General features: G+C 38.6%; 1 protein-coding gene across 1 annotated transcript in view; it reads left to right on the top strand.

Moving 5' to 3' along the window:
- MICALL1 (MICAL like 1) overlaps positions 1-24,221 on the top strand; it is a 39,536-nt gene extending 15,315 nt beyond the window's left edge. Inside the window, exons 3-16 of the mRNA XM_026694901.2 lie at positions 2,437-2,578; positions 4,127-4,227; positions 6,014-6,150; positions 7,142-7,713; positions 8,232-8,295; positions 10,300-10,694; positions 13,886-14,364; positions 16,058-16,192; positions 17,605-17,731; positions 17,819-17,909; positions 18,972-19,045; positions 20,135-20,249; positions 20,758-20,804; positions 22,221-24,221. Of these exons, the coding sequence (XP_026550686.1) occupies positions 2,437-2,578; positions 4,127-4,227; positions 6,014-6,150; positions 7,142-7,713; positions 8,232-8,295; positions 10,300-10,694; positions 13,886-14,364; positions 16,058-16,192; positions 17,605-17,731; positions 17,819-17,909; positions 18,972-19,045; positions 20,135-20,249; positions 20,758-20,804; positions 22,221-22,342 (2,601 nt within the window). The 3' untranslated portion in view covers positions 22,343-24,221. The remainder of the gene's footprint in view (positions 1-2,436; positions 2,579-4,126; positions 4,228-6,013; positions 6,151-7,141; positions 7,714-8,231; positions 8,296-10,299; positions 10,695-13,885; positions 14,365-16,057; positions 16,193-17,604; positions 17,732-17,818; positions 17,910-18,971; positions 19,046-20,134; positions 20,250-20,757; positions 20,805-22,220) is intronic.
- The last annotated feature ends 53 nt before the right edge of the window (positions 24,222-24,274 follow it).

Raw genomic sequence — 24,274 nt, 5'->3', positions numbered from 1 at the left:
GTTGAGTAGTTTGGAGAACTGGCAAATACAACCTCTGACTGGAGATTTTACAGTATCCTTCCCCTGCCATGCCCACAGAATCGGCAGTAAAAAAAATTGAATCCCACCACTGATGGATATGTGTCTGAAGTCCACTTGAAGCTAAGCTCAACTTGAAAAGTGTTTATGTTTTCCCAACCTGGTGCCCTTAGCTGGCTGTGCTTGGTGGAAGTTGAAAACCAATACTTAAATTGGCTTATTCTTGTTGATTTAAATTTCTTTAATTTCTTATGCAAGCCTATTTCTAACTTTCACTATCACAACTTTTCTAGAAGTTGGTATCATGGAAGAGGGATTAGGATGCTGATAAGGTTTCTGACAAAACATTAGTAGATAGGCCAAGATAAATCTCATCTCTAATCCAGTTGTTCTGCTAGCAAAGTTCTTCAGTAGTTAGATTTTTCTCCTTGTGAAAGGTAACATATTTGCATTCTAAAGGTGTTTAATTCCATGTACAGTATTACTGTAGTAGATTTCATATTTGTACTGCGAACTTGGCAGATGTAAGTGTGCAATCCAGTATCACGGGCTTGTTGTGACAGTGAAAGAACGTGCTTAGATTTTGCCTCTGTGGCCAGTGTAAATTATCCAATGACTGTAAATAACAATCTACACTAGGAAAACAGTGCTGATGTAATTGTAAAGTTCTGACTAACAATAGACTAGTTCAGATGAAATCTTTGCTGGCTTTAGTCTGAGAGGAAATGAGCAAGGACACAATATTAGCACTTTTTGAATGTATAGATATTCATGCACATTTTTAAAGACTTCAGTTAAGATACTGTTTGTTTTTGCACGGATTATATGCATCTGTTTTTAGGTTCTTTTAAAAATAATGTACTTCTTGCTAGTTTGTTTACAGTTTAGTGCTGTTATTCTTGATATATTGTATGCATTGCTTTAGAAAAAGATTATAAATTACAAATACTTTCCATTTTGACTTGTGCATAAAAGCAACTAAGCTTTGGCATTCTTAGATTAAGGAACACCGATTGATCCATCCAGTTAGACTTTGGTTCAGCTGGGAATTGGTCAATAGTCCAACCTTCCATCTAATGTAATGGATTATACAGTATAAGAAGCAAATCTGCATCATCATTAATCTCTTATTTCTGCTTCACTCATTGTCCCTGGTAATTGCTTATGACAAGAAATACTTGCCGTGGTAATTTCATTTGCCCATTAGGATGATATCACCATAACTTCTTTTTAATTAAAGCATATTCAGTTGTGTAATATTTTCTAAAAGCAATTTTTTGTGCGCTCAATATGGAGGAGGATTGAGCAGGAATTTTAATGCTGGAAAAGTACATGGGAAAAACATACAGTCTTCCATCACTTTTTATATGTTTGTCTGTTTTATGTTTATTACCTTTTCATTCATTCATTTATTGCTTTTGTGTTCCATCAAGGCAATGTTTGTCATGTACTGTCTCCATTTTATTTATGCCAAAATACATCATGTCAGGCTGAGAGCCCCAGAGCATGTGATTAGCTTTGTAGCTAAATAGGAATTTGAAGCTGAGTTGTCTTAATCATAGGTGAATCAATAGTTGATATACCAACTATTATATCATTATTGTCTTTTTAATTAAGGGTCAGTTTGTTTCACTCTGACTATAGCGAAACATATGTGGAAACAGAAATACTATCCATGAACAATGCTCTGATATGAAGGGACTCAAACAATGGTATAAGACCTAGGATTATGTAGACCAGGGATCTTCAAACTTGGCAGCTTTAAGACTTGTGGACTTCAACTCCCAGAATTCCTCCTCCAGTCATGTTAGCTCAGGAATTCTGGGAGTTGAAGTCCACAAGTCCTAAACTTGCCAAGTTTGAAGACCCTTGATGTAGACCATCCCACTCTCAAACACAGACCATTCTCAATATTGCACAAAGTTATGATCCTAACATGGAAGTTTTGACTACATAACAGGCCATTTTGAGTATTCTGGAATAGCATGGCCTGTTCCTTGCTTACTAACAGGCAAAGTGGAAGCTCCTCTCTTATACTGAAGTGATTTTTAAGATGATAAATCAGTGATGATCTACAGGCTTGTGAGTCTTATTTTACCTATGAATAACATCCCTAATGTGATGGACAAAATTAAGTTTGATTTAATTTAAGTTTAGTGAAAATTAATTCAAATTAATTCAATTAAATATAATCAGTATTCTCATATCTTTTTTATGTTAAATGGCTGCCTTGACATTTTTCTCTTCCTTTGTTTTCACCTCATGTTGTTCCACTAGAGCAGGGATCAATTGGCTGAGGAATTCTGGGAATTGAAGTCCACAAGTCTTAAAATTGTCAAGTTTGGGGTTCCCTGCACTAGAGTCTGCCTCTGTGTCAGCTTCCATCAACTAACTATTCTCTCCTGGTTGCTTTGACAGGCATTTGAAGTGGCTGAACAAGAACTGGGGATCCCTGCCTTGTTGGATCCCAGTGATATGGTCTCCATGAGAGTTCCTGACTGCCTCAGCATCATGACATACGTGTCCCAGTATTACAACCATTTTAACAACCCTACTCAAGGTGAGAGCTTCAGCAGGTCATGTATATGAGATATAATTATATATTGAGGAGGAATAGTTCCTTCATTTCCTTTGCTGTGGCAGAACTAGTTTCCTAATCCTTGCTAGAGCCATAATGTTATTTGCCAATGATAAATAGAATAGAATAGAAATAGAAATGGAATAGAATGGAATAATAGAATGGAATGGAATGGAAGAATAGAATAGAATAGAATAGAATAGAATAGAATAGAATAGAATAGAATAGAATAGAATAGAATAGAATTCTTTATTGGCCAAGTGTGATTGGACACACACAAGGAATTTGTCTTGGTGCAAATGCTCTCAGTATACATAAAAGAAAAGATACATTTGTCAAGAGTAGAGAATCATAAGGTACAACACTTAATAATAGTCAAAGGGTACAATAAACAATCAAATCATACTAGGAAACAGTCAGTATAAATCGTAAGGATACAAGCGACAAAAGTTACAGTCATACAGTCACAAGTGGGAGGGGATGGGCGATGAGTGATGAGAAGGTTAATAGTAATAGTAATGCAGACTTTGTAAATAGTTGGACAGTGTTGAGGGAATTATTTGTTTAGCAGAGTAATGGCATTTGGAAAAATCTGTTCTTGTGTCTAGTTGTTCTGGTGTGCAGTACTCTATAGCATCGTTTTGAGGGAAGGAGTTGAAACAGTTTATGTCCGGGATTTGAGGGGGTCTATAAATATTTTCACAGCCCTCTTTTTGACTCGTGCAGTATACAGGTCCTGGATGGAAGGGAGGTTGGTAGTAATTGTTTTTTTCTGCAGTCTTAATTATCCTCTGAAGTCTGTGTCTGTCCTGTAAACATTCCATAGTAAGCAGGATGAAATTTTAAAAAGCTCTGAGTTTGGTGTTTGTGTGGAGTGTAGGTACTAACACCATAACCAACTGAAACTCCCATCCAAAACATCCCGTTAATGACACTTCTTACTTATGGCAGTAAAAAAGGATAAGTAATATGTTAAAAAAACTTAGCTATCCCTTTGACCTTGTTTAATGTTAGGTTTGGCTGTGGTCTTCCTTCCAAATATGTCTGAAATAATAATGGAATATCGCAAGACTCTGTCACCCCTTTGCTTTGGACTTTGGTCCTAAGGTTGTGGGTAGAATATTGGTCTTGAACCTATAATGCAACTCGGGTCTGCTCTGACTATTTCCTTATTTCACCCTGGCTTTCTCCTTTACCCAAGATCTTTTACAGGAGAGGCAGAATTTTCTTCATTTTTCTCATTGCACAGAAAAAGTAAAGCATTGTAGGAGAGAACTAAGTGCAAGTAAGAATTTAGAAAAAAGATGTGTACTTCTGGATCCTCAAAAAACATGCAATGCTTATGTCTGGCAAAATAATTAATAGCTATACCTCAATACACTGAAGGATATTTAAGGCAACTTCCCCAATCTTATGTAAAGGTACCAGGAATTAGCCTAACTGACTAGAGAAAAGTTGCTCCATACCTTATTTTTTCTGACTTATCTATTGCCTAACAGATTAATTTCCCTTTTCTCTTTATTTTTGCAGCCAGAGTCGGCATGCCTATGAAACACCCAGCTGTTGCCTCCTCACCGACTCTGCCAACTCACAAACCTTTGCCTGTACTTGAAACTAAATCTACATCCCAGGTATTTAGTGTGATCAAACTGGAAACTCTCTTTGTTTTTCCAGTCTATTGCAGGCACTTGCTTCTGAGTGCTCTTTAAGAAAGGCCAAATGTGCAGGAATCAGCATACATTAAAATGAAATTTTGTTGCATATTTGAAGCGCCTGATTTGACAACTCATCCTCTTCTGTCTTCTTTACTATTGAGGGTTTTGTTCATCACTTAACATTTTTTTGTGGGTTTTATGATTATGCTTACATTCCTCCTCCATCATGCCATGTATGATGCACTAGTACATACTTGATAAATGCTTATGTTGTCTGTCTGGGATTATACAAGTACAGGTTGCCAAGGGCCCCACAGTACTTGAGTTGCAATAATTGCCACTTAGTACACCGCAGTTATTAATGCATTTGCAAAATGAGTAATCCCATTTAATTTATTTTATATTAAAATAAGTATTAAACATGGATAAATATTCTTTTTTGGGGTGGGGGTGGGGATCCCAGGGACTGGGGTAAAAATGTTTGCAAGAGAGAAATAGTAGCTATGTTGAACTTGGCTTGTACATTTCAAACGACATATCAGTTACATGAGGAAAAGCTGCATCAAAGATTGCCTCAGAGTTTCAGAATAGTATTGATTTGGCTATCTCCAGGAAGCAGTGCCTACCAAAGCGAATGCTTTTCCCCACTTCAATAAATCTTTGTTTGAAACTTTTAGTATTTACAGTTTCATAGGACCATACCAAAGAAAAACAAGTCTTTGATACCTGTAAAGAATAAGCACTTTTAATTGTTTACATTACTAATTTGATTGTTTCATCCCCATAGTTTGCTGCCCAGAAAAGCATATTGTTTTATTAAAGAAATATACACTGAGTGAAATGTAATGATACCTGTGAATTAGAAATATGCTTAAGGGCTTTATGGTTGTGAAGAAAATTGTATGTAAAGAAGCAGATACTATGTTGCACACAGGATCCAAAAGTAGGATATGATGTTTGGGTATAAAGCCAGTTTGGTGTAATGGTTAAGGCATCAATCTAGAAACAGGGAGACTGTAACCTCTAATCCCTCCCTCCCTTAGATACAAGGCCACCTGGATCATCTTATGCCAGTCACGTTCTCTCATCCCTAGGAAGGAGGCAATGACAAACCAGTTCTGCCAAGAAAACCACAGGGACTTCTCTGAGAATTGGATGTGATTGAATGGAAGGGGGGGAAAGGATATCCCAAATTATATTGCTTTCTTTTAAAAATGTAAAATAGTGTTTTTACAGTAAAACTTGTCCAGGATGACTAATGCACACCCAAAGAAACAAACATGAATCAGACCAATATTAATATTCAACCAGCTCTCAACGTTAAAATGGCAAAAAGTAAAACATCCATTCCAAAATGCTAAAAAGCCAGCTACGATTGCACCTCTGAACAAAATAGTCACTTTTGAATGAATAAATAAATTTTGAGAGTTTTCTTAAAAGTGTCAGTCATGGTTGTCAGATGGCATCTAATCAATTTATAACTATTTTATTTATTTTCTTCATTTATTACATGTATTTGCTGCCCATCTTATATCAAAACAACTCTGGGCAGCATTTTATAAGCGTCATTTTGAGGCACTGTAAAAAAAAAATCCTACCATGCCTTCATCAGCATAGCAACTTTGAGAGAGGGGTTAAAAAAAGATTATTCTAAATGTTTTTGTGTCTTTCATATCCTTAACCAAAAGGCCATCTCTCGGTCTCAAGTCTGCAAAAATCACAGTTCATGGAGACATTTTCGTCTCAATTCTTGTTGCCTCAGGACAGTGTTACTGAAAGCCTGGGAGAGGATTCCTCGCATACTTCCCTTAGCAGCCCTTGTGCAGCTTGCCAGCAACACGTTCACCTGGTTCAGCGCTATTTGGCTGAGGGCAAACTTTACCACCGTCAGTGTTTCAGGTGAGCTCTTCCTATCCAAGTCCACTGAAAACGGGTCTCTCACCTGTAGTCCTGTAGAAAAGGTCTGTAGTTGTGCCAGGGTAACAGAACATCTCTTCCTTTTTCAATCCTTTCAAGGCCATGATGTCCTTGCAGTTTACTATGTTACCAAGTTACTTGTTTTTAAAAAACAAAAATAAAATAAAATCACCTCCAGTTTCTAGGCTGAAGTGGATCCCATAATTTGTACCTTTGAAAGAAATAAAGAGTTTTTCTGTTTTGGTTTTTCTGGACTGTCTAATACGGGAATATAAAGTACAGTACTGTGAGATTCAGTTGTGTCATTTCCAGCTCTATGAGACTTGTCTTGTTGAGTTGCAAACCTAAAACCTAAACCCTCAGGCACAGTGGTTAAGGAGTTGAATTTAGATCAGAGAATTAACTATTTATTGTGGAGCTGTCACAGCTTAACATCACAGATTGTGGTTGTGGGGATAAAATTAGGGGAAACATCCCACTTTACTCTCTTAACATAATCTTGAGCTCTCAGAGAAAAGGCAAAACATAAATGCAATTCAGTAAATCCAGCTTTAAAAAACAGTTTTCCATGTCATTCAGTTTGAAGAATAATTGTGGATTTTAATTTCTACAAGCAGTAAGGTCAGGTAATTAGGATGGGATGTGTTAATTCAATAAAGAGAAGCTCTCTGGGGAAAATGAGATGGAGGCTTACAATATAGCCACACAAAGTATTATGAGCTTAATAACAAGAAATATTGTGTGTGTGTGGGAGGGGGCAAACTTTTACCACCCACCTGCTCTTGCTTAAAAGTGGAGATGATGGGAACTGATAAAAATGATAAGTATTTTTCCAATCTCTAAGTGAATCTGTAGCAAAATCACAGATTGAATTTTATTTTCTTTGGGTGTTCCTGTTAGCAAAAGGCAAGCAAGAACCTGAAAGTTTTCCTCTTTGTCTTTTCTTTTGATCATGGGTTCATGTCTCCGGCAGATGCAAGGAGTGCTCCAGCACGCTCATTCCTGGATCTTACAAAGCTGGACCTGAATTGGGCACATTCGTATGTACCCAGCATCGTGGTAAGCTGAGCAAACTGAGTGGGAGGACTGAGAACCAGCTAACTCCAGAACCTCTACTTGGAAAGGAAAGTACAGAAGCTGGGACAGTGAGTAATGAGATGGAAGAAAAGAATGGCATATCAGAAAGTCACTCATCAGCTGTGGAAGAGATGGGCAAAATGGGGGAAAGAACTGTTGGTGAAGTAAGCACAGAGCTTGAGACACCTTGTACCCAGCCAAAGAATGAAGTGCCCACTTCTACTTCCAATTCTGGCTCTTGCTTACAGATGCCTCCCAAGCCACCTATACCAACCAAGCCACCAACACTTATCCAAGAAAAAGTTAGCCTGCAACATGGGCATCTCAAAGAGCCTCGACCTACCCCTGCCCCTCGGAGGAGCACAGACCCAGCCAGCCTGTCGCCACTGAGCTTATATCCTGTCCCAAGGCCCAGAGCCAATATGCAAAATGAGAGTTCCAGTGAGCTACCATCTGATCTGGTCAATGGTAAGGAAACATGGACAGTCATGTAAACCTTCTAGCTGGACTCCTTGTAATCCTGTATGTTGAGGCCATGTCAAAGTAAGAAAAATGTGTCTTTTATAGAAACATGGAATACTGACGTGTATATATTCATGGATTTTTTTTTCCCTATTATTTAGTTTTCTAAAAAAAAATTATGCTAGAGCTTTCCCATTAGTTGGGCCAGAATGCCCATCATTCCCTACCAGCAGTGGCCATCCCATTTGGGATTATGTGCATTATAGTACTATACATCCAAAGGGTCTCTGGCTTTTTAAGCATGTGCCAAAGAATTATGATAGAGTCCAGAAATAAGAGACAGTGTATCTTCTTCCAGAAAAACTTCTCCTTTAATATAAGATACTGAATAGATACATAGCCAAGCTTTCATTCCTAGGCATAAAGGCAAAGAATATACTTAAAAAAAAAACCCACAGTGTAATGATTTTGGAAGTGGTTTTAGAGAGTAACACACAATTATGTCTTCTTCATTTCTGGAATAGGTAAACTTCCTGAGCTCAGCCCTCCAGTTCCAAAGCCCAGGAGCAGACCTACTTCCTCAGACCGGTATGTTCTTTTCTTGCAAATCTTATTGAGACAGAGGGAAACATGTTACCAAGTTTGTTTCCTTCCTTCCTTCCTTCCTTCCTTCCTTCCTTCCTTCCTTCCTTCCTTCCTTCCTTCCTTCCTTCCTTCCTTCCTTCCTTCCTTCCTTCCTTCCTTCCTTTCCAAACAGTATAATATATACTGTACATACCCAATACAGCCAACACAGCTGAATCCAATAGTGTCTGACAGATTGGCCATCACATATTGGTCTAGTACTGCCATGGTCTAGTAAAGCCATGGTTTAGAGAGCTCTGCATTATGTTCTTCATGGCTGCATTCACCTTTGAGCTACACCCAGCAGCTCACCATAAAACAGTCCCAAAATACATTTGTGTCTGGATAAGGATATCTGTTGAAGCTTAGATTGGCAAATGATGTCTCAATCTTATTCCTCTATTCTGTAGGAATCATAACACACATATATTCCGCATGATTCCCTCATTGCTGCACCTGCTCACCGAAGTAGTGAATGAAATATGGACAGGTGATGCAATAATGAGTGTAAATAGGCTTTGGTGTATGATCTATCAGGGCTGTCAAACTCCTGGCCTGCAAGCTGGATGTGTCATGCTCTGGCCACTCCCAAACCCGGTTTAGTGAAGGGGAAAAAGTCCTGATATGTCACATGACACCACTGTAACGATGTGATTTTGACACCCCTGATCTATATGATAGCATATGCAGATCTGATGTCTCTGGACCATCCTTTTACATGCACCTAATGTCTACCTCAGTCATAAAATTTTCAGTTCAGGGAAGGAAAATTATTTAGCATTGGGCTTCAAACCTCATAGACCACAGAGAAAAAAGGAAAGGACCTTTGAGATTTAAGACAATGTAGAGAGAAGGGAAGTATTCAAGAATTGAGGTCTGAGAAATGAAGAAATGTAGGTCTGAGGAGACTGAAAGCAGGGTTGTAAATTATTGATGGGAGACAAAGTGGCAAGAGGTTTGCTTTTGCAAATGTATCCTAACTCTAGCATTCACCATCTTTAGTCAGCTTCTCTACTGGTCAGGGATGATAAATACAGTATTGTAGTTTTAAACATCTGGAGATCCAAAGTTATAAAAGGCTTATCTACACCTTGCAAAGAGATCTTGTTATTTATACCCACATTGTAGAATGGAGGAAGACTAAAATCTGCAGGGATATGCAAGTTGTTGAGCTTTATATACACATTTGAATTAAACAGACAGTTATTTCATTGCAGGCTTTTAGTCTGAGTTATTTTACTGTCAAGCTCTTTGGCAGTTGCCTGAAACCCAAGTAAATCTTTCCAAGCAAGCTTCCCACGAAGTCTTCTTCAGTGTGATTTATTGAGATGAAAGGGATAGGGTTACAAGATTTCAGCAACAGAACTATTTCCCATTTAGAAAACAGTTTATCAAATAATACATTAAGGTAAATGCCTTTTTTAGTTTCCTTTTAGCAGCCTTCCTCTTATTCTGTGGGAGCTGGGTTTGTTCATTCATCATAGGAAAACTTGCAGCTGGCCATTTACATAACTATCTACTAAATCTTTATCAGTGTGGGGATTAACGATAACATTTACTTAAATTCATTTTGCTTCTTTCACCTCTGAAGAAGAGCTGAAAGTGTGCATGGAGAAGAAATCCATTTTGTTCCTCTAAAACAATTACCATTGTTGTTATCCATTCATTTTTAAACGTGTACTTGCAGCCTGAAGGATATAAGCTTACAGAATTAAAATGAAAGACAACATAAAATTGCAGGAATAATTATTTTGTGTTTAGCTATTCCATTATAGCCTTTCTTTGTGTTGTGTAGCACACTTGCAGAATATTTAGATTTGCACGTATCAGAAAGTGCATCTTATTTTCTCCCAAGAAGACATGCATCTCCCTATCTTCCTCTACTCACAGAGAACTTTCTAGGTGCTGGGATTCCAGTCTTCCTTTTCATCCTTCCTTATGTTCTGTCCTTTTTTGCCCTCCAACCAGCTCTGGTGAATTGCTAAGGCCCAGAGACCCTCCATGGATTGCACTGGTTCAGACAGAACCCAGGAAGAAGCCGGCTCCTCTGCCACCAGGCAATAGCAAGGAAAGCTCACCAGTGGCCTTCGAAGAGAATGAAGGTAGAGTAGAAGGAGGAAAGGCACAAATCAGGGAAGACAGACCTGTCCTGGAAGAGCCAAAGCCTTATAACCCCTTTGAAGATGAAGAAGAGGAAGAGGATGAGAAGGAAGTTGTCATATCACAGAGCAAACAAAAGCAAGAACAAAGGGAGGGGGAGAGTGGTCTCAAGCCTGCTCATCCCTGGTACGGCATTACTCCCACAAGCAGCCCCAAGACAAAGAAACGGCCAGCTCCAAGAGCACCCAGTGCCTCCCCACTTGGTGAGCTTCCTCAGCATGTTTTAAAATGTGTGTGTGGGTGGGTGGGGTGGGGGGGATGCCTCTAGATGCGTATCCTGACTTATCCAGCATGTGAATGGCTTCTCCTTTTTACAATATGGATCGCTGTTGATTTGATCTTTCAGTTGCTTCCAAAACAAATGCAATTACCTAGTCCTTTCTGGTTATTCTTGAACGACTAAGGAAATGGCAGAGAGCTATTGTTAAATATTTTCTCCCTTCGCCTCCATTTTTCTTATGTTCCTTAGTGAAGGACCTTTAAGACGAGAACTTCCCTTCCAGCATTCAGTCTTGAAAATAAGTTTTCATTCTTCACCTAAAGACAAGGTGTTGTGTGTTGTATTGTCTCTTCTTTCCTCCTATTTTTTAGAAGGTGTGTTAATTATGAAACTTAATTGATCTGCAGCTTGAAGACTGGGAAGGACTTGCCTAATTTTTTTTCTCTAGGCATTTTTCCTTTTTTCCCTTTTCCCTCTGTTTTTACCCGCCATAGTTTGGAGGGCACAGAGCAGTGGTGCATGACCTGAATTTCATGGTCCTATGCAGTCTTCAAAAACCTGAGGGGAGCCCTCAAAACACTGCTGCTGAAATGTAAGGTTATGTAACAGAAGAGAGAAATTATCATTATCTTAATAATAAAATCAATATAATTTAACCTAAATTAGAAATTGTTTTTTTAATAAAAATTTTATTTGGGTTTTCACAAAACATAATACAAGTAAAATTTCTTTTTTTGAGAATAGCATGGTCCCGAGTTGTCACTTCTCCATACAGACACAAATTCAATTTCATATTCATCTTTGTGTTCTATTCCATATCTTATTACTATTTTAACATTTTCTCAATAATTTTTCCCTTCCCTTAGTTTTCTCAATCTTATTTTTAATTATCTCATTCCTTTCTAAATTAAATTATATATATATCTTTTTCTAAGTTTCAATATTTTTCTAATCATTATATTTATACTTTTGTCTGTCCTGTTTCAATTTCATATTTTCTTTTCTCATTAAACAAAATTTTCCCCTGTAGTTACTAATTGGAATACTAAATAACACCTTTACATATTTTAATTTTTCCCTTCAACTTATTTAAACTTCAATTTATGCCTTTACAATTATAACATTCAATATAACACATAACTTCCAGTCGAATTCTGCTTGGTACATTCTTAAAATACGTACTAAGTTCTTAAAGAAAAAGTATTTATATAACAATAATAAATAAAACACTTATTCTATTCCAATTCAGCTCTATCATTAATGTTAGTTATAATCTTTAACATCTTTAACATTTCTTTTCAATAGGATATCATACTTCTAGGAATACTTATAATATTTCCATAATTTTTTCATATTCCTCTTCACTTAAATTTTTATAACACATTAATGATAATTAAAATGTTCCCCTCCTTTTCTCATTCCATTCTCATTCTCTTTATTTCATCTATTTATTAAACATTCCATTACATTACAATGAGTATTTTATCTATCATTTTAATCACACTTGTTTCATATTTTCAAAGTTCATTTCTATTTCTAATATAACAATACTATCTTATGTACCCTTACAGAATCCCCCTTTCAATTAAATTTTTACCCATTATCTCTGTCTTCTAAGTAGGCTTATACCCTTAATCTTTGTACGTTTTTCCTGTTTCTCTATGTCCTGTTTCTGTCCTTTATAATTTCTTTTCCTTTCCCTCTTCCCCCTCTTCTTCTCCCTTCTCTTTTTAACCCCTTCTCTCTCTAATTCTGATTCTCTCTTCTGTAATCCTCTCTTGTTTCTCCCTAATATTGTAATTACTTTTCAAACTATTCTTTTTTGGGGTTGTTTTTTCAAATCTTAAATTTTTCACTCTCTTTCCCCCCTTTCCTTTCTTTTCCCCGCATAGAAATACTTGATCATTGAAGATGGCGTCTTCTTTGTCCTGCCCTTCTTGTTCTACAGGCATTTCTTGTTGTTTCACATAGTTCAGGATCTCCATTTCTAAAAATTGAAATACGAAGCCAAAAGAACCTCTTCCTTCTTGTGCATCTTCTTTCTGTTTTTTAAGTTCTATTCTCAATTCTTCCAAGAGTGATACCATTTTAAAAACTTTTAAACAACCACCGATTAATTTTAGTCCTTTAGATCCAATAGCCAAAAATCCAAAAATCACCAAGTAATCCAAATAATCCAAAGCTGTTTCTTCTTGCTTCTTTTTTCCACTTTCTGTTCCTGGGATTCTATTATCTTGTTACAAAGTTTCAATTAAAATGTATCTTTTAGGAATCTTGTTAAAGTTTCACTGTTAACTCCTTTCACTTCCAGGTGGTCTCCATTTTTCCAGATCCCACCCTTTTGTTTTTTTCCTTCTTTTAAAAGTTTTTGCGAATCCAGAAATCTTTATTATCCCTTTGACATTTTATTTTCAGCTTAAATATCTGTTAATGTCAAAGTGGATTTTTGCCGATTTCTTGCTTAAATCCCTTAGTTGTCAATATAGGGAAGAAAAGAAAAAAACCCAAATCCTTTCCCTTCCCTCTCTCATTCACCGCTTCAAAGTCTTCTTTGGGAGCAATGTTATTCTTTATAATTCAAATTCCAGGGTACCTTATATTGTTGCTTTTTCAGTTCGACCCGGTCAGCCAAAACTTTCTCTTCTTATCTTCCTCCTGCACATTCTTTTCTGGTCGAGTTCTTCTTTAAGGTGGCCATTTCTGACCACTGCTGCAACCGCCTTCAGGAAAGGGAGTAATGGCCAGCTGGGGAGGGGAGATGCGACTCTCCTCGATCCTGCTGGCAGTCTCCCCCCTCTTCACCACCTCTACGGGGTGGCTTAGCCTTGAAACCAGCCGGCTCGGGGCACTCCAGCGGCAAGCACAGATCAAAACCGTGCACGATCACGGATTCCGGTCTGTCGCTGAAGAAGCTCAAACCAGAAGACCCTAAATTAGAAATTGTTGTCTTTCCAAATACTGTTTTGTTCAGGCCTCATTTTCTTTTGGAATGGGTTTTCTGGAACATAGCCTTTGTTTTGGAAAAGGCTGTACATCCTTAAGATCAAAGGGACAAAAGGGTGGGTGCTTGAGATATGGTGCTTTTCTGTCACTAGCTGCAGGACTTCCATCGATGGACCTGACTAGCCAAAAGATTCTTTATGCTACCTCCAAACTCTGTCTTTCCTATTGCAGTTCACCATCCCATCTCCAGGTTTTCCCACTCAGAACCATCTTCTTCCACGCCGTCCCCAGCCCTCAGCTTGGAGAGTATCACATCTGAGTGTTTGGCCAAGGCTGCTGACAACCTGAATGATGCCTCTGTGCCGAAGAGTTCCTCTGAGCCTACAGTCCATGCTCCTGCTGCTTCCATCCTTTCCCACTCGGACACCCCACTGATCAGTGTCCCTTCTGGTGAGGGACCTACAGTTCTGCCCGCCTGTTCTACTGATTCCTCCTTATCATCATCCAGTGATTTGACGGGCTATGGTGATGAGGCACAAGGTGGACATTTACAGACTGCCAGAATTTGTCCGTCTGGGAACTTGAAAACCAGCCCTGGGAATATCTTTCCTAAGCCTCCTGCTGGAGCATCTCCCACACCCATTCTCTTGGCATCAGAGTTGAACAGTGGATCTGCAAGTAACTCTCCTTCACCCAAAGCGCAGCCAAAGGTAGGTAGCAGGCATAGCTGGAAGCTCTCTTGTCTTTTTCTTTCCTTCCCTTATTCTCCCGGGTCTCCCCCTACCAAAGCTATTCACTGGTATACGTATCCTTCTAGGAAATATATAGGATTTGTTCACTATAAAGCATTCAGACAATTCCATTTTTGTCCATGAAATGCTTCTTTGGTCTCTTGGTCTCTTAGATTTAGGGCCAATGGTATTTGGTTCAGAAGTTTTGTTTAGAGCTGGTCATTTTAAAATGTATTATTTTGTTTGCTTTTGACCACAACTTGGTTTTCCTCAGAGGGTTAAAGAACTAGCCTCATTTGGAGAGCAAAATTCTGTCTCGCTTTGATTAGTGAGAATACTTTTGACGCTGCTTTCACCAAGAAGTTCATTCTATTTGCTTCTGAATTACTTCCCCAGAAATGATTATGGGACAAATTATGTAAACTAGAGAAGACAAGAATTGCCCTATAGGGAAGGACCATAGCTCACATACTTTGCATAGTAAGAATTGTATTTTCAGGTAGGGCTGGGAGGACTCCATCATGAAATCTGGGAAATCTAGTCAGTAATAATAAAACTGAACTAGATATGCCTGTGTTCTTATAAGATAGTTACCTAATGGTACTTTTATGTTTTTATGCAGTGATTCCATACCACCTAAAGCGTCTGTATCGCTTACATAAGACAAACAAGCAAAATACATTGCTCAACACTCAGTTCCTGAACTAAATTATGCTGTCCATAATTCAAGCTGCCATTCAATTAAACAGTAGGGCTGGAAAACTTTTGTCTTAAATTGTGACAGACATGATATTCTTCCGATTAAAATCGGAATTCCGATTTTTTGGGGAATCGCCCCCCCTTTCTCCCCCTTCTTCTCCTCCTTCCCCTCCCCTTGAGGCCCGGAGTCAGGAGTTGCTACCGCTGGCGCGGCTCTGCGTGGCTCCAGTCCGCGTTGCCTCAGGAAGGGAAAGGCAAAAGGAAGAGCCGCGGCGGCGCTTGCACGGCAGCAGCGGCTCCTGGTTTTGCCTTTCCTTCCCGAGGCAACGCGGGACTGGAGCCACGCAGAGCCGCACTGCGGTAGCAACTCCTGACAGCCCCAGCCGGATACCTGAGCGGAGGCCGGGCAGGCGGGCGGTGCGAGCGGAGGCCGGGCGGGCGGGCAGTGCGAGCGGAGCCCGGGTGGGCGGGTGGCCGGTGCGAGCGGAGCCCGGGCGGGCGGCAGGAAAAGGGAGCTGGGCAGCGATTTCTTGGCGCGCGGTGGGGGGGGGTCTCTTTTGGCCGGCCCCGATTTTTTTTTCAGAGGGGAATATCATGCCTGTTGTGATGAGATGTTGCCAGTTAGATTCTAAAAGACGGACTGACAGTTTAAATGCAACTTCCTACAGTCCTAGAGTCTTGGTTTTAAGGTTGACAGAAAATACTGTCTAATCCTTCAGTGTTTCCATAATACTTGTGACTTCTTATAGCACCTAATTTTCCTTTCTCAGAAATCTCATACTGATCTAGATGTAAAATGACCTGGACAATATACCCATTTGTTCCTACTTATTTGACCTGGAGGAGAAAATTCCGCATTTTTTGAAGGGGATACACTCTTTAGCAATGCACTTGGAATTTTCCCACTAAAGAAAGAGGGTGAAGCCCAGAATCACAAGATGTGTTTTTATCTGATTTATGTGTTTGTATCTAGTCATCCTGTAAGGAGAATCCCTTCAACCGGAAGCCATCACCTGCTGCCTCCCCCTCTATTAAGAAAGCTTCAAAGGGACCCAAACCAGCAAGGCCTCCTGCTCCTGGACATGGTTTCCCACTAATAAAACGGAAGGTAATTGGGATTGGGGGAAAATGGGGAAGTACTTTTGCAGGGTGTTTCCTGAATTTCCAATTTTTTTTACAGATGTTGGAAGAGGGTTACTAACCTCTAAGAGAGGAGTTGAATACTAAGATAGCTTAGATAATCTTCATTTTCCAGAGTTTTCATCCATGCCAATTATGAGTGGCAAATTTTGGGAGTTGAACTTCACATATCTGAAAGGGACACAGCACAAGAAGGTTGCCAAGAGATGCTATAAGGAAGTGTATTACTATGTAATGGTATAATGGCTTTCTCTGTAGACTGCTCTACAGTAAAAATCACCATCTCAGGTTCTAAAATTGTGGCCTTAGAACGTGGCTTGGAACATTCCAACCTTCAATTCTCTTTTTTTAATGATTTCCATACATTCTTTTACCATAGTCAAAATTACAGCTGCATGTATAAATTTAGGCACCCTTGGTCAAATGGTATATTTCAGTGCCTTCATAGTCCCAGACTTGAATATTGTTAAGATTCTGTGTGGAGATCTCAAACTTCCTAAAAGAATTTTAAGCTAGAAGAGTTCCACCAGGAAGATGGGAAAAAATTCTAAAAATGAAAATAGAAAGGTACAGGAAATACTTGGAAGTTTTCAATTCTTCCAAGGCTGTGTTACAAAGTGGTGACTAAAAGGGTGCTCCCAAACTTTGTGCATGCAATATTCATTCTTTATATATTTTAAATTTGTAAATATCTATACATAAATAATAAGCATGTATTCAGATTTGCAGAAAGATGTATTTTAGCTTTGTATCGTGTACAGACTATGTTAACTTCTACTCACGGAAATGTACAATTTGACTAGAGATGCCTAAACTTTTATATAAAACAGAGGAATGACATAAATTGAGAGTAAATTTGGTGTAGCGATTAAAGCATCAGTCTAGAAATGGGAAACTGAATTCTAGTTCTGCTTTAGGCACAAAGGCAGCTAAGGTGACCTTGGGCCAGTCACTTTGTATAAGCCCTAGGAAGGAGGTAATGGCAAACCACTTCTGAACAATTTTGTCAAGAAAACTTCAGGGACTTGTCCAGGCAATCTTTGAGAATTGGACACAATTGAAGGGGGGCGGGGTGGAGTTTGATTCCTGATCGTTAATCATGAATTTGTTTCCTTATGCTTGAATGTTCAATTAAATAAAAGACAATAAACCACTCCCTGCCTGCCTTTCATGGTTGTGAAGGAGCTAGGCAGTCAATGGCTGCTTCAGGCAAGAAGTCAGAAGGAATTTGGCATATTGTGTCTTCTCCCAAATTCTGTCCTGCTTCTGTCTCATAATCAGTAACTGTATTTCTCTTTGTCTACTCTGGAAATAGCTGATACTTTATACAAATCTTGTTTGGAATAAAACATAAGATTCCTTTTTTTCCCCTTTTGATAGGTTCAGTCAGATCAGTATGTCCCAGTGGAGAATATATATGGTGAGATGGACAGCATTGAGCAGCAGCTGGATGAGTTAGAACACCGAGGAGTTGAACTGGAAAGGAAACTCCGGACAATAGAGAATGGTAGGATAGCTGATGCTACTCCTAAGGCTGGACAAGGATAGGAAATGTGTTTTTCTGACCTCACCCTGTCCTGTCTCCAATTGGCAGATGTCCCTGAAGATGGTTTGCTGGTGGATTGGTTTAAGCTGATTCATGAGAAACATATGCTAGTGCGTCGAGAGTCTGAACTTATCTATATGTAAGTACAATATAAGCTGCAATCCCAAACATGTTTACTAATGTATTGAGTTCAGTGAGACTTACTTTTGAATAAATATGCTATGAATTATATTTGTTAGGTGGCAATTCAAAGTCATTAGGTTTCCATAAGCTGTAGCTCACTTCATTTATGCATCTCCTTATGTGAGCTGCATTCATGAAAATTTATGAATTAATAAAATTTATTTGTCAGAAAAAGTGGCATTAGACTCCTTCAGATTTTTCACCACTATAAATTAATGTGGTTGGCTTCCTAAAATGCCTACAGTAAGAAGCAGTTCATTAGTTGGGTAGTTTCCTGCACATGGGGCACAGAATGAAAGCAAAATGGCTAGCATTTTTTCATTCACTTATATTCCACTGACAGCCGTGGAAAATTATGGAAGAATCTTGGAGCAATATCATCAGAAATAAAGTCACCTTCAAATATACTAAAGAAATAGAAGTAACATAGCAGAATCTAGATGATTCAGGAACCATTTCTTGTCAATATCTTCCAAGCTGAAAAGATAGAAGTAAAAAATTTGATGCTATTTAGCCCGTCACACTTGGCAGCTACCAATGTCTGATGACGGGAGCACTCTTTTATTGTTAAGCAACTTTCCTGCCAAACTCGTGTGGCATTGGACATTGAGCTGGCTTTCCCTCCTGTGGACAGTCCTGAAGGATATCCCATACAAGTGAATGCTTACCTATTTAATTCAATATTGTTTCAAAATGGCCAGTTGATTATTTGTAGGAAACCCAGAGATATGAGTATAAAACATTCAAAGTAGTTCTTTTGACCTTTGGAAAAGTGATCTACCTGGAATTTATTCAGTATTTCAATAGCAACAAATTCAGTAATGACAACAGAAATGCAAATATGGGGGCAGTCATAAGCAGTGTCTTTTTTGCATAGTAGAAATTGTGCAAAAATGCTGTAAAATAAAGCATTTTTTTTAAACTGAAGATTTGAGAGAACTGTGTTGGTCCTTAAAAATGGTATATCAGTTTTTACAATAATTAAAGCAATAATACATGCTCTGTTTCTTCTTTTGAGTTTTAAGCAGCAGAACTTGGAGCAGCGTCAAGCTGATGTGGAATATGAACTGCGATGTCTTCTTAATAAACCTGGCAAGTTTTAAAGGGTGTTAGCCTGCTGTTTGCTTTTTTAAAAAAATGATCTTAAGTGAAATATGTTGTAGCATTAGGAAATTATTTAAATCGTAAGCATCTGTTCTCTCACTGGGTTTGATTCTTCCCTAACCCAGTATCGGTTATGCATGGGCTGTGCTGGAGGGAAATGATGAGAATTACAGTTTGACACATCTGGGAGGAATTACATGGGGAAGACTGAGCTGTGCTTATTGCTTTTTTATGTTTTTTATTTAATTCACCATATCTTGCCTGCTAGCAGGGAGTATTGTTCTATAAAAGGAGAGTCTCTGTTTCTAACCAAGAGCTTTTCTGCATGCACTCTATTTCTGCCCTAATAGCAAGAAATCCAACAAAAAAGAAACTCCAAAAATAGGCTGAAAGCATAATGACCTGTTGAAAGATATCAGAACTTACTGATTCATGACTGGATTCAAATGTGTATTGAACTCACAGTTGATCTTCTAATATAAATGAGAATAATAATTATAGTTACATAGTCAGACAGATGTTTATAGATTGGATTTGGCATTTTTATACACCTATCAGATCTTTCTCAAGGGCCTGGGATAGACAGATGTTGTTTGATGGTGTTAAAGGTATTGTCACAGGATGCAAACTGTTCCAAGTAAAGCTGCCATTTCCAATTGACTGGTGGTGATTTTGTCGATACCAAATAGTGTTCAAGTGGTGGTCCAGATGATTCGGGATTACTATTATTCAATTCCACCATATTTTGGTGAGTTCTTATTGTTCATTTTCAGACAAGAAACTCAATGGCACATAAAATATAGGAACCTGCCTGGTTTTAATCTACTATAGTTTGTTCTGATGGCAGTAGATTTCCAGAGAATCTTGTTGCTGTGTTACTGAAGATGCCACTATTCAAGCAAGATAGAAAAGCAAACTTTGCCCAATCTTTTATATATTCTCAGCGCTTTATAATATGTAGTGAAGAAGATGCATAATGGGGGGTCAAAAGCACTTCTCTAATGTAACATTTCATAGGGCATAAGTTGTCTTTATTATATAATTTGTTTCCCTTCTTTCTTTTTTTGGGGGTGTTAGATAAAGACTGGACAGATGACGACAGAATCAGAGACAAGGTATTGATGGAAGAGCTTGTAACCATTATTGAACAACGGAATGCCATTGTCAACAGTCTGGATGAGGATCGGCAAAGGTAGTGAACGGAAAAGCAAAAGGCTGTATTTTTGGTTAATTGAAAACAATTGGCCTGGGAAATGTTGATTGTAGCACTGCGAAGCATAATTGCATGTGTGATTCTTACCATTAATTATTTGATAAGCTAAGCCAAGTAGTACTAAAAACTTGGGCAAAAGGGTAGTATAGATATATATAGAAGGGTGGGCAATATGCAGCTTCAGGAATCCCCTGCCCCTGTTAGTTATCTTTTCAGGAAAGGGTACATTCACAAAATGTAATGAATGCCCCCCCCCAAAAAAAATATTTAATAGAATTAAAAACTATTTTTTTAAAAAATGAAAATCCAGGCAACAGTATATGTGTGATGCATTTTCCCTATTTGGACCTTCACCCATTTGAAAAATATTAAACACAGATTTTGGTCACCAAATAGCAGCTCCTCTCTGCTTCAGGAGAGTGATTCTTGTTCTAATCAGTCCCACTTTGGCTATATTGACTAAAACAGGATCTGCTTGTTTTATCAGGGAGGAAGAGGAGGATAAAATGTTGGAAGCCATGATTAAAACAAAAGGTAAGAAGAATGAGGTCCAATCATTCAGACTTCCCAGTCTCAGATGCAGTCGCTGTTTGCAGAATTATGCACTGGTATTGTTTAACTATTCTGTCTTCTGTACAAAATAACTAAATGTTAGGTATCTATACCCATACCAACTTCAGTTCTATCCTGACAAAAGCTAATTGTATAATTAGTATAAAATATAAACCAAGTACATCTGGGTAACCTATCCTGTTTTCCACAATACATCGTAGCAGTAAAGTATACTTTTTGTTCCTTTTTGTTCGGATGGGAGGAATTAGAAATGGGAAATAAAAAGTAATGTTTCTCCATCCTAAATTGGCTTTGGCAATATATTATGTTGGCACACTTCTCTGTTGTTAGGGAACATCTTTGCCAAAAGAGGCAGCACATTTGCTACCATGAACCAAGGGAGAGGGAAGTTGTGTTGGTTTAGCTTCTTTCCCTGTGCCAACACAGAAGAGGAGCAACTCACTTTTATCGTAGAGATCAAAGAAAGTTATGTGAAAAGAGGAGGTAAACTGAGGCATTATACCAATGGATCTAAATCTGCCTTTCTCCTCCAGTGCTAGTGTAGAAGAAGAAAGTCCTCCTTCCCTTTGAAGCAAATACCTCAAAAGGGGGGAAAAATGCAAGCCATGAACATTTTTCAGGGACATGCATTTAATTTTGTTATTTTACATTGCTTTTGCTAGCAGTGGAGCAAAAACAAATAGAAGGCATAGAAATTCTGCCCAAAATATTGGAAATCCAGGATCCTTTGTGATTTGTCATAAAAGCTAGAAACTTGTCCTGTAACAAAAACAGTTCATTGTCTGGGACTGATTCTGAGCATAGGGTAATAATTTTAAATTGAGATTCTATTTTCGTTCCCAGAGTGGTGCAGATTCAGTAATGAACAAGTTCAGTGGCTGTTATGGGCTTAAGATTTGCCATCTGAAAATCTTTTATTTCTTAATCCAATACAGGAGGGGGGAAAATCTGAACACAACTGCAGATTCTGTAAACTTTGCTAGCTCTGATTCCAAGATGATCTTAGTTTTAGAAAACATGCAGATATTCTTAGATGATATCCGCGTGCAAGTTTTGAATATTAGTCACTAAATGCAAAATTTAAAATATAAAATTTACATTCCTGTAAATCCTGTCATTGAGGCATTTTCTGGATATATTGCTTAAGCATCCTCCGTGATCCAAGAAAGCCTTTCCATGTCTTATCGGAAGGACCTTGGGTTAGTTCAGTGCTTGATGAGGTAGCATTAGGAAAGAATAGTTTCTGAAAACCAAGAGCTTTTGTTCAGTTTAAGCAAAGACAGTAGTTGAGTAGTCTGGCTGATTCTTAAGGGAGCCTTCTATGCTCCTAATCCCCTCTACATTGCATCCACTAACCCTAACTCTTTCTCTTTCCAGAATTTCGCAAGGACTCTGAGGCTGAAAGCAAGAAGAAAGGAAAATTCAAACCAATGAAAGTGCTGAAGTTACTTGGAAATAAACCTGACTCAAAAAACAGATCCCCCAAGGAAAAAAGCTAAAGCAGCTGGCAACTAGAAGAGTAAGGAGGGCTGCTGGTCTCTTTGACTGCTCAGCCCCATTTAGCTGGGCGTGCCTGGCAAGTAGGATGGCTTCCTGCTTTTGCCCATTTTTTTTAAAAAAGAGGTTGTGCCTTGCCATACACCAAAGCTGGCTTTATCTCAGAAAAATCCAACCACCTTCCACAGCAGCAGGTGTTAGAAAGGGGGGGAAATATGGCAAGTCTTATGAGCACATTACAGAGAGGGACAGGCATGGGGGGAAGAAGCTGTTTGCCGTTTTCTCCTTCAAGGTGGGGATGGGAATGGACAAATAAAATAGCTTTAGACTTCCTCAGTTGTGCACCTATTATATCATTGACTGTTCAGAACTTTTAATCGTACGTGTTTTGGGGAAAGTTGCACTAATTGTCCTCCTCCTTTAACTGTGATAGTCACACGTGCCTAATAATCTCTTCGGGGGAGGGAGGAGGAAGGAAATCCCCATTGCAGTTTGGGAGCCTCTGGTTATCTCTTTTGAATTCCTTTTCTTATTCTTTTTCTCCTCTGGTCATTCCAAAAAAAAAATAAAAAAAAAATCGGGCTTTCAGGGCAGATATTTGTTGTGGGCTTAAATTTTTAAAATATTTTGACCATAGGAAAGTCTATTATAAAGTCTGCAAAAACAGCCAAAAACCTAACCAATGCTCTATTTCTGGAAGATTTCTCTGCCACCAAAGAAGACATTATGCTGTGAATGCCGATTCTCTTGGCAACCAGTTAACAAACCACAGAGGAAAGGCTGAGGCAGTTTTGACCTCTGTTGTAAATCAAATTGCAGTTGCTGTCAAGAGGGTAGATTTGTGCAGGTGTGAATGGGAAACAACTGGATCTTTTTAACCCTCTTATTTGCTACTGCTGCTGCTGCTGCTATGTATATCGGGACACAGCAGGCTGGGACAACTCATTGCCTGCCAAACACTAGAGCCAGAAGAGGATGTCAACAAGGTACCACTGTAATTCTTAGCTCCCCACCCCCCTCAGGGTTTATGTGCATGTTTTTTTTCTAAGAGTGCAAAAGATCTTTATAATTTTTGTAGCCAAACACCCACTCTCTATCTGACTGTCTGCTTTTTTTTAGTTTTGTGTGTATGTATGAATTCAGAAGGGAGAATGTCTTTTTTTCTCTTCTGGCTTCTCTAAATTGAGGGACTATTTATTGAGATGTTTGTTTGGTCTGAGTTAAATGTTGATAATATTGTAGGTGTTGGTTTGAGTTATTAGCAAATTGCTGTGCTGCTTTATTCAAATGTAATGAATTGGAAAACAGTCCTTGACTGTGATATTCAACCTGGAGTGCCCTCCCTAACTTGGAGCCCTCCAGATATGTTTTGTTACCATTTCTATCTGGTCAGCCAATATATCATGTTAATAGTAGTTTGGGAATGATGGATAATTCAACATATCTGGAAAGCAGCAGTTAGGGTTTAGACCTTTTCAAAGCAGAACTGAATTCATTGGTGGTGTCAGCTCTTAGCCTCTACAACAGGGATGTCAAACTTGCAGCCCACGGGCTGGATGCATCACACTGGCCGCCTCCACCCCCATTTTAGCGGAGGGGGAAAAAGTCACAATACACCACATGACAACAGTGTGACAAGAGGTTTGATATCCCTGCTCTACAAGTAGACAGTAGCCATCATCTGTTTCTTGCTCTCAGTTACAAGATTGTCCAATGCACAGCTCGCTCTTTTATAAAGCAAAACAAGTCAATCTTTTAAAATGACCTCAGATACAGTCCCATCAGAAATTATCAGATTCTGGTGAACATAATTACCCTGTGGTAACTGCAATCTCCACTGATGGGCACAGATGAAATCAATAATAAAACTGATAAAACCACTATATTTTGTATCTGTTGTGTTTGTTTCTAGAGATGTCTTGGCAGGAAGTGGA

The sequence above is a fragment of the Notechis scutatus genome, chromosome 6 (assembly GCF_049901735.1).
Source record: "Notechis scutatus isolate UNSWTSFEM ecotype Mainland chromosome 6, rNotScu1.2, whole genome shotgun sequence".
Taxonomy (NCBI): domain Eukaryota; kingdom Metazoa; phylum Chordata; class Lepidosauria; order Squamata; family Elapidae; genus Notechis; species Notechis scutatus.
The sequence above is the reverse complement of the archived record's forward strand: the minus strand, read 5'-3'. Positions and strand labels throughout refer to the sequence as shown.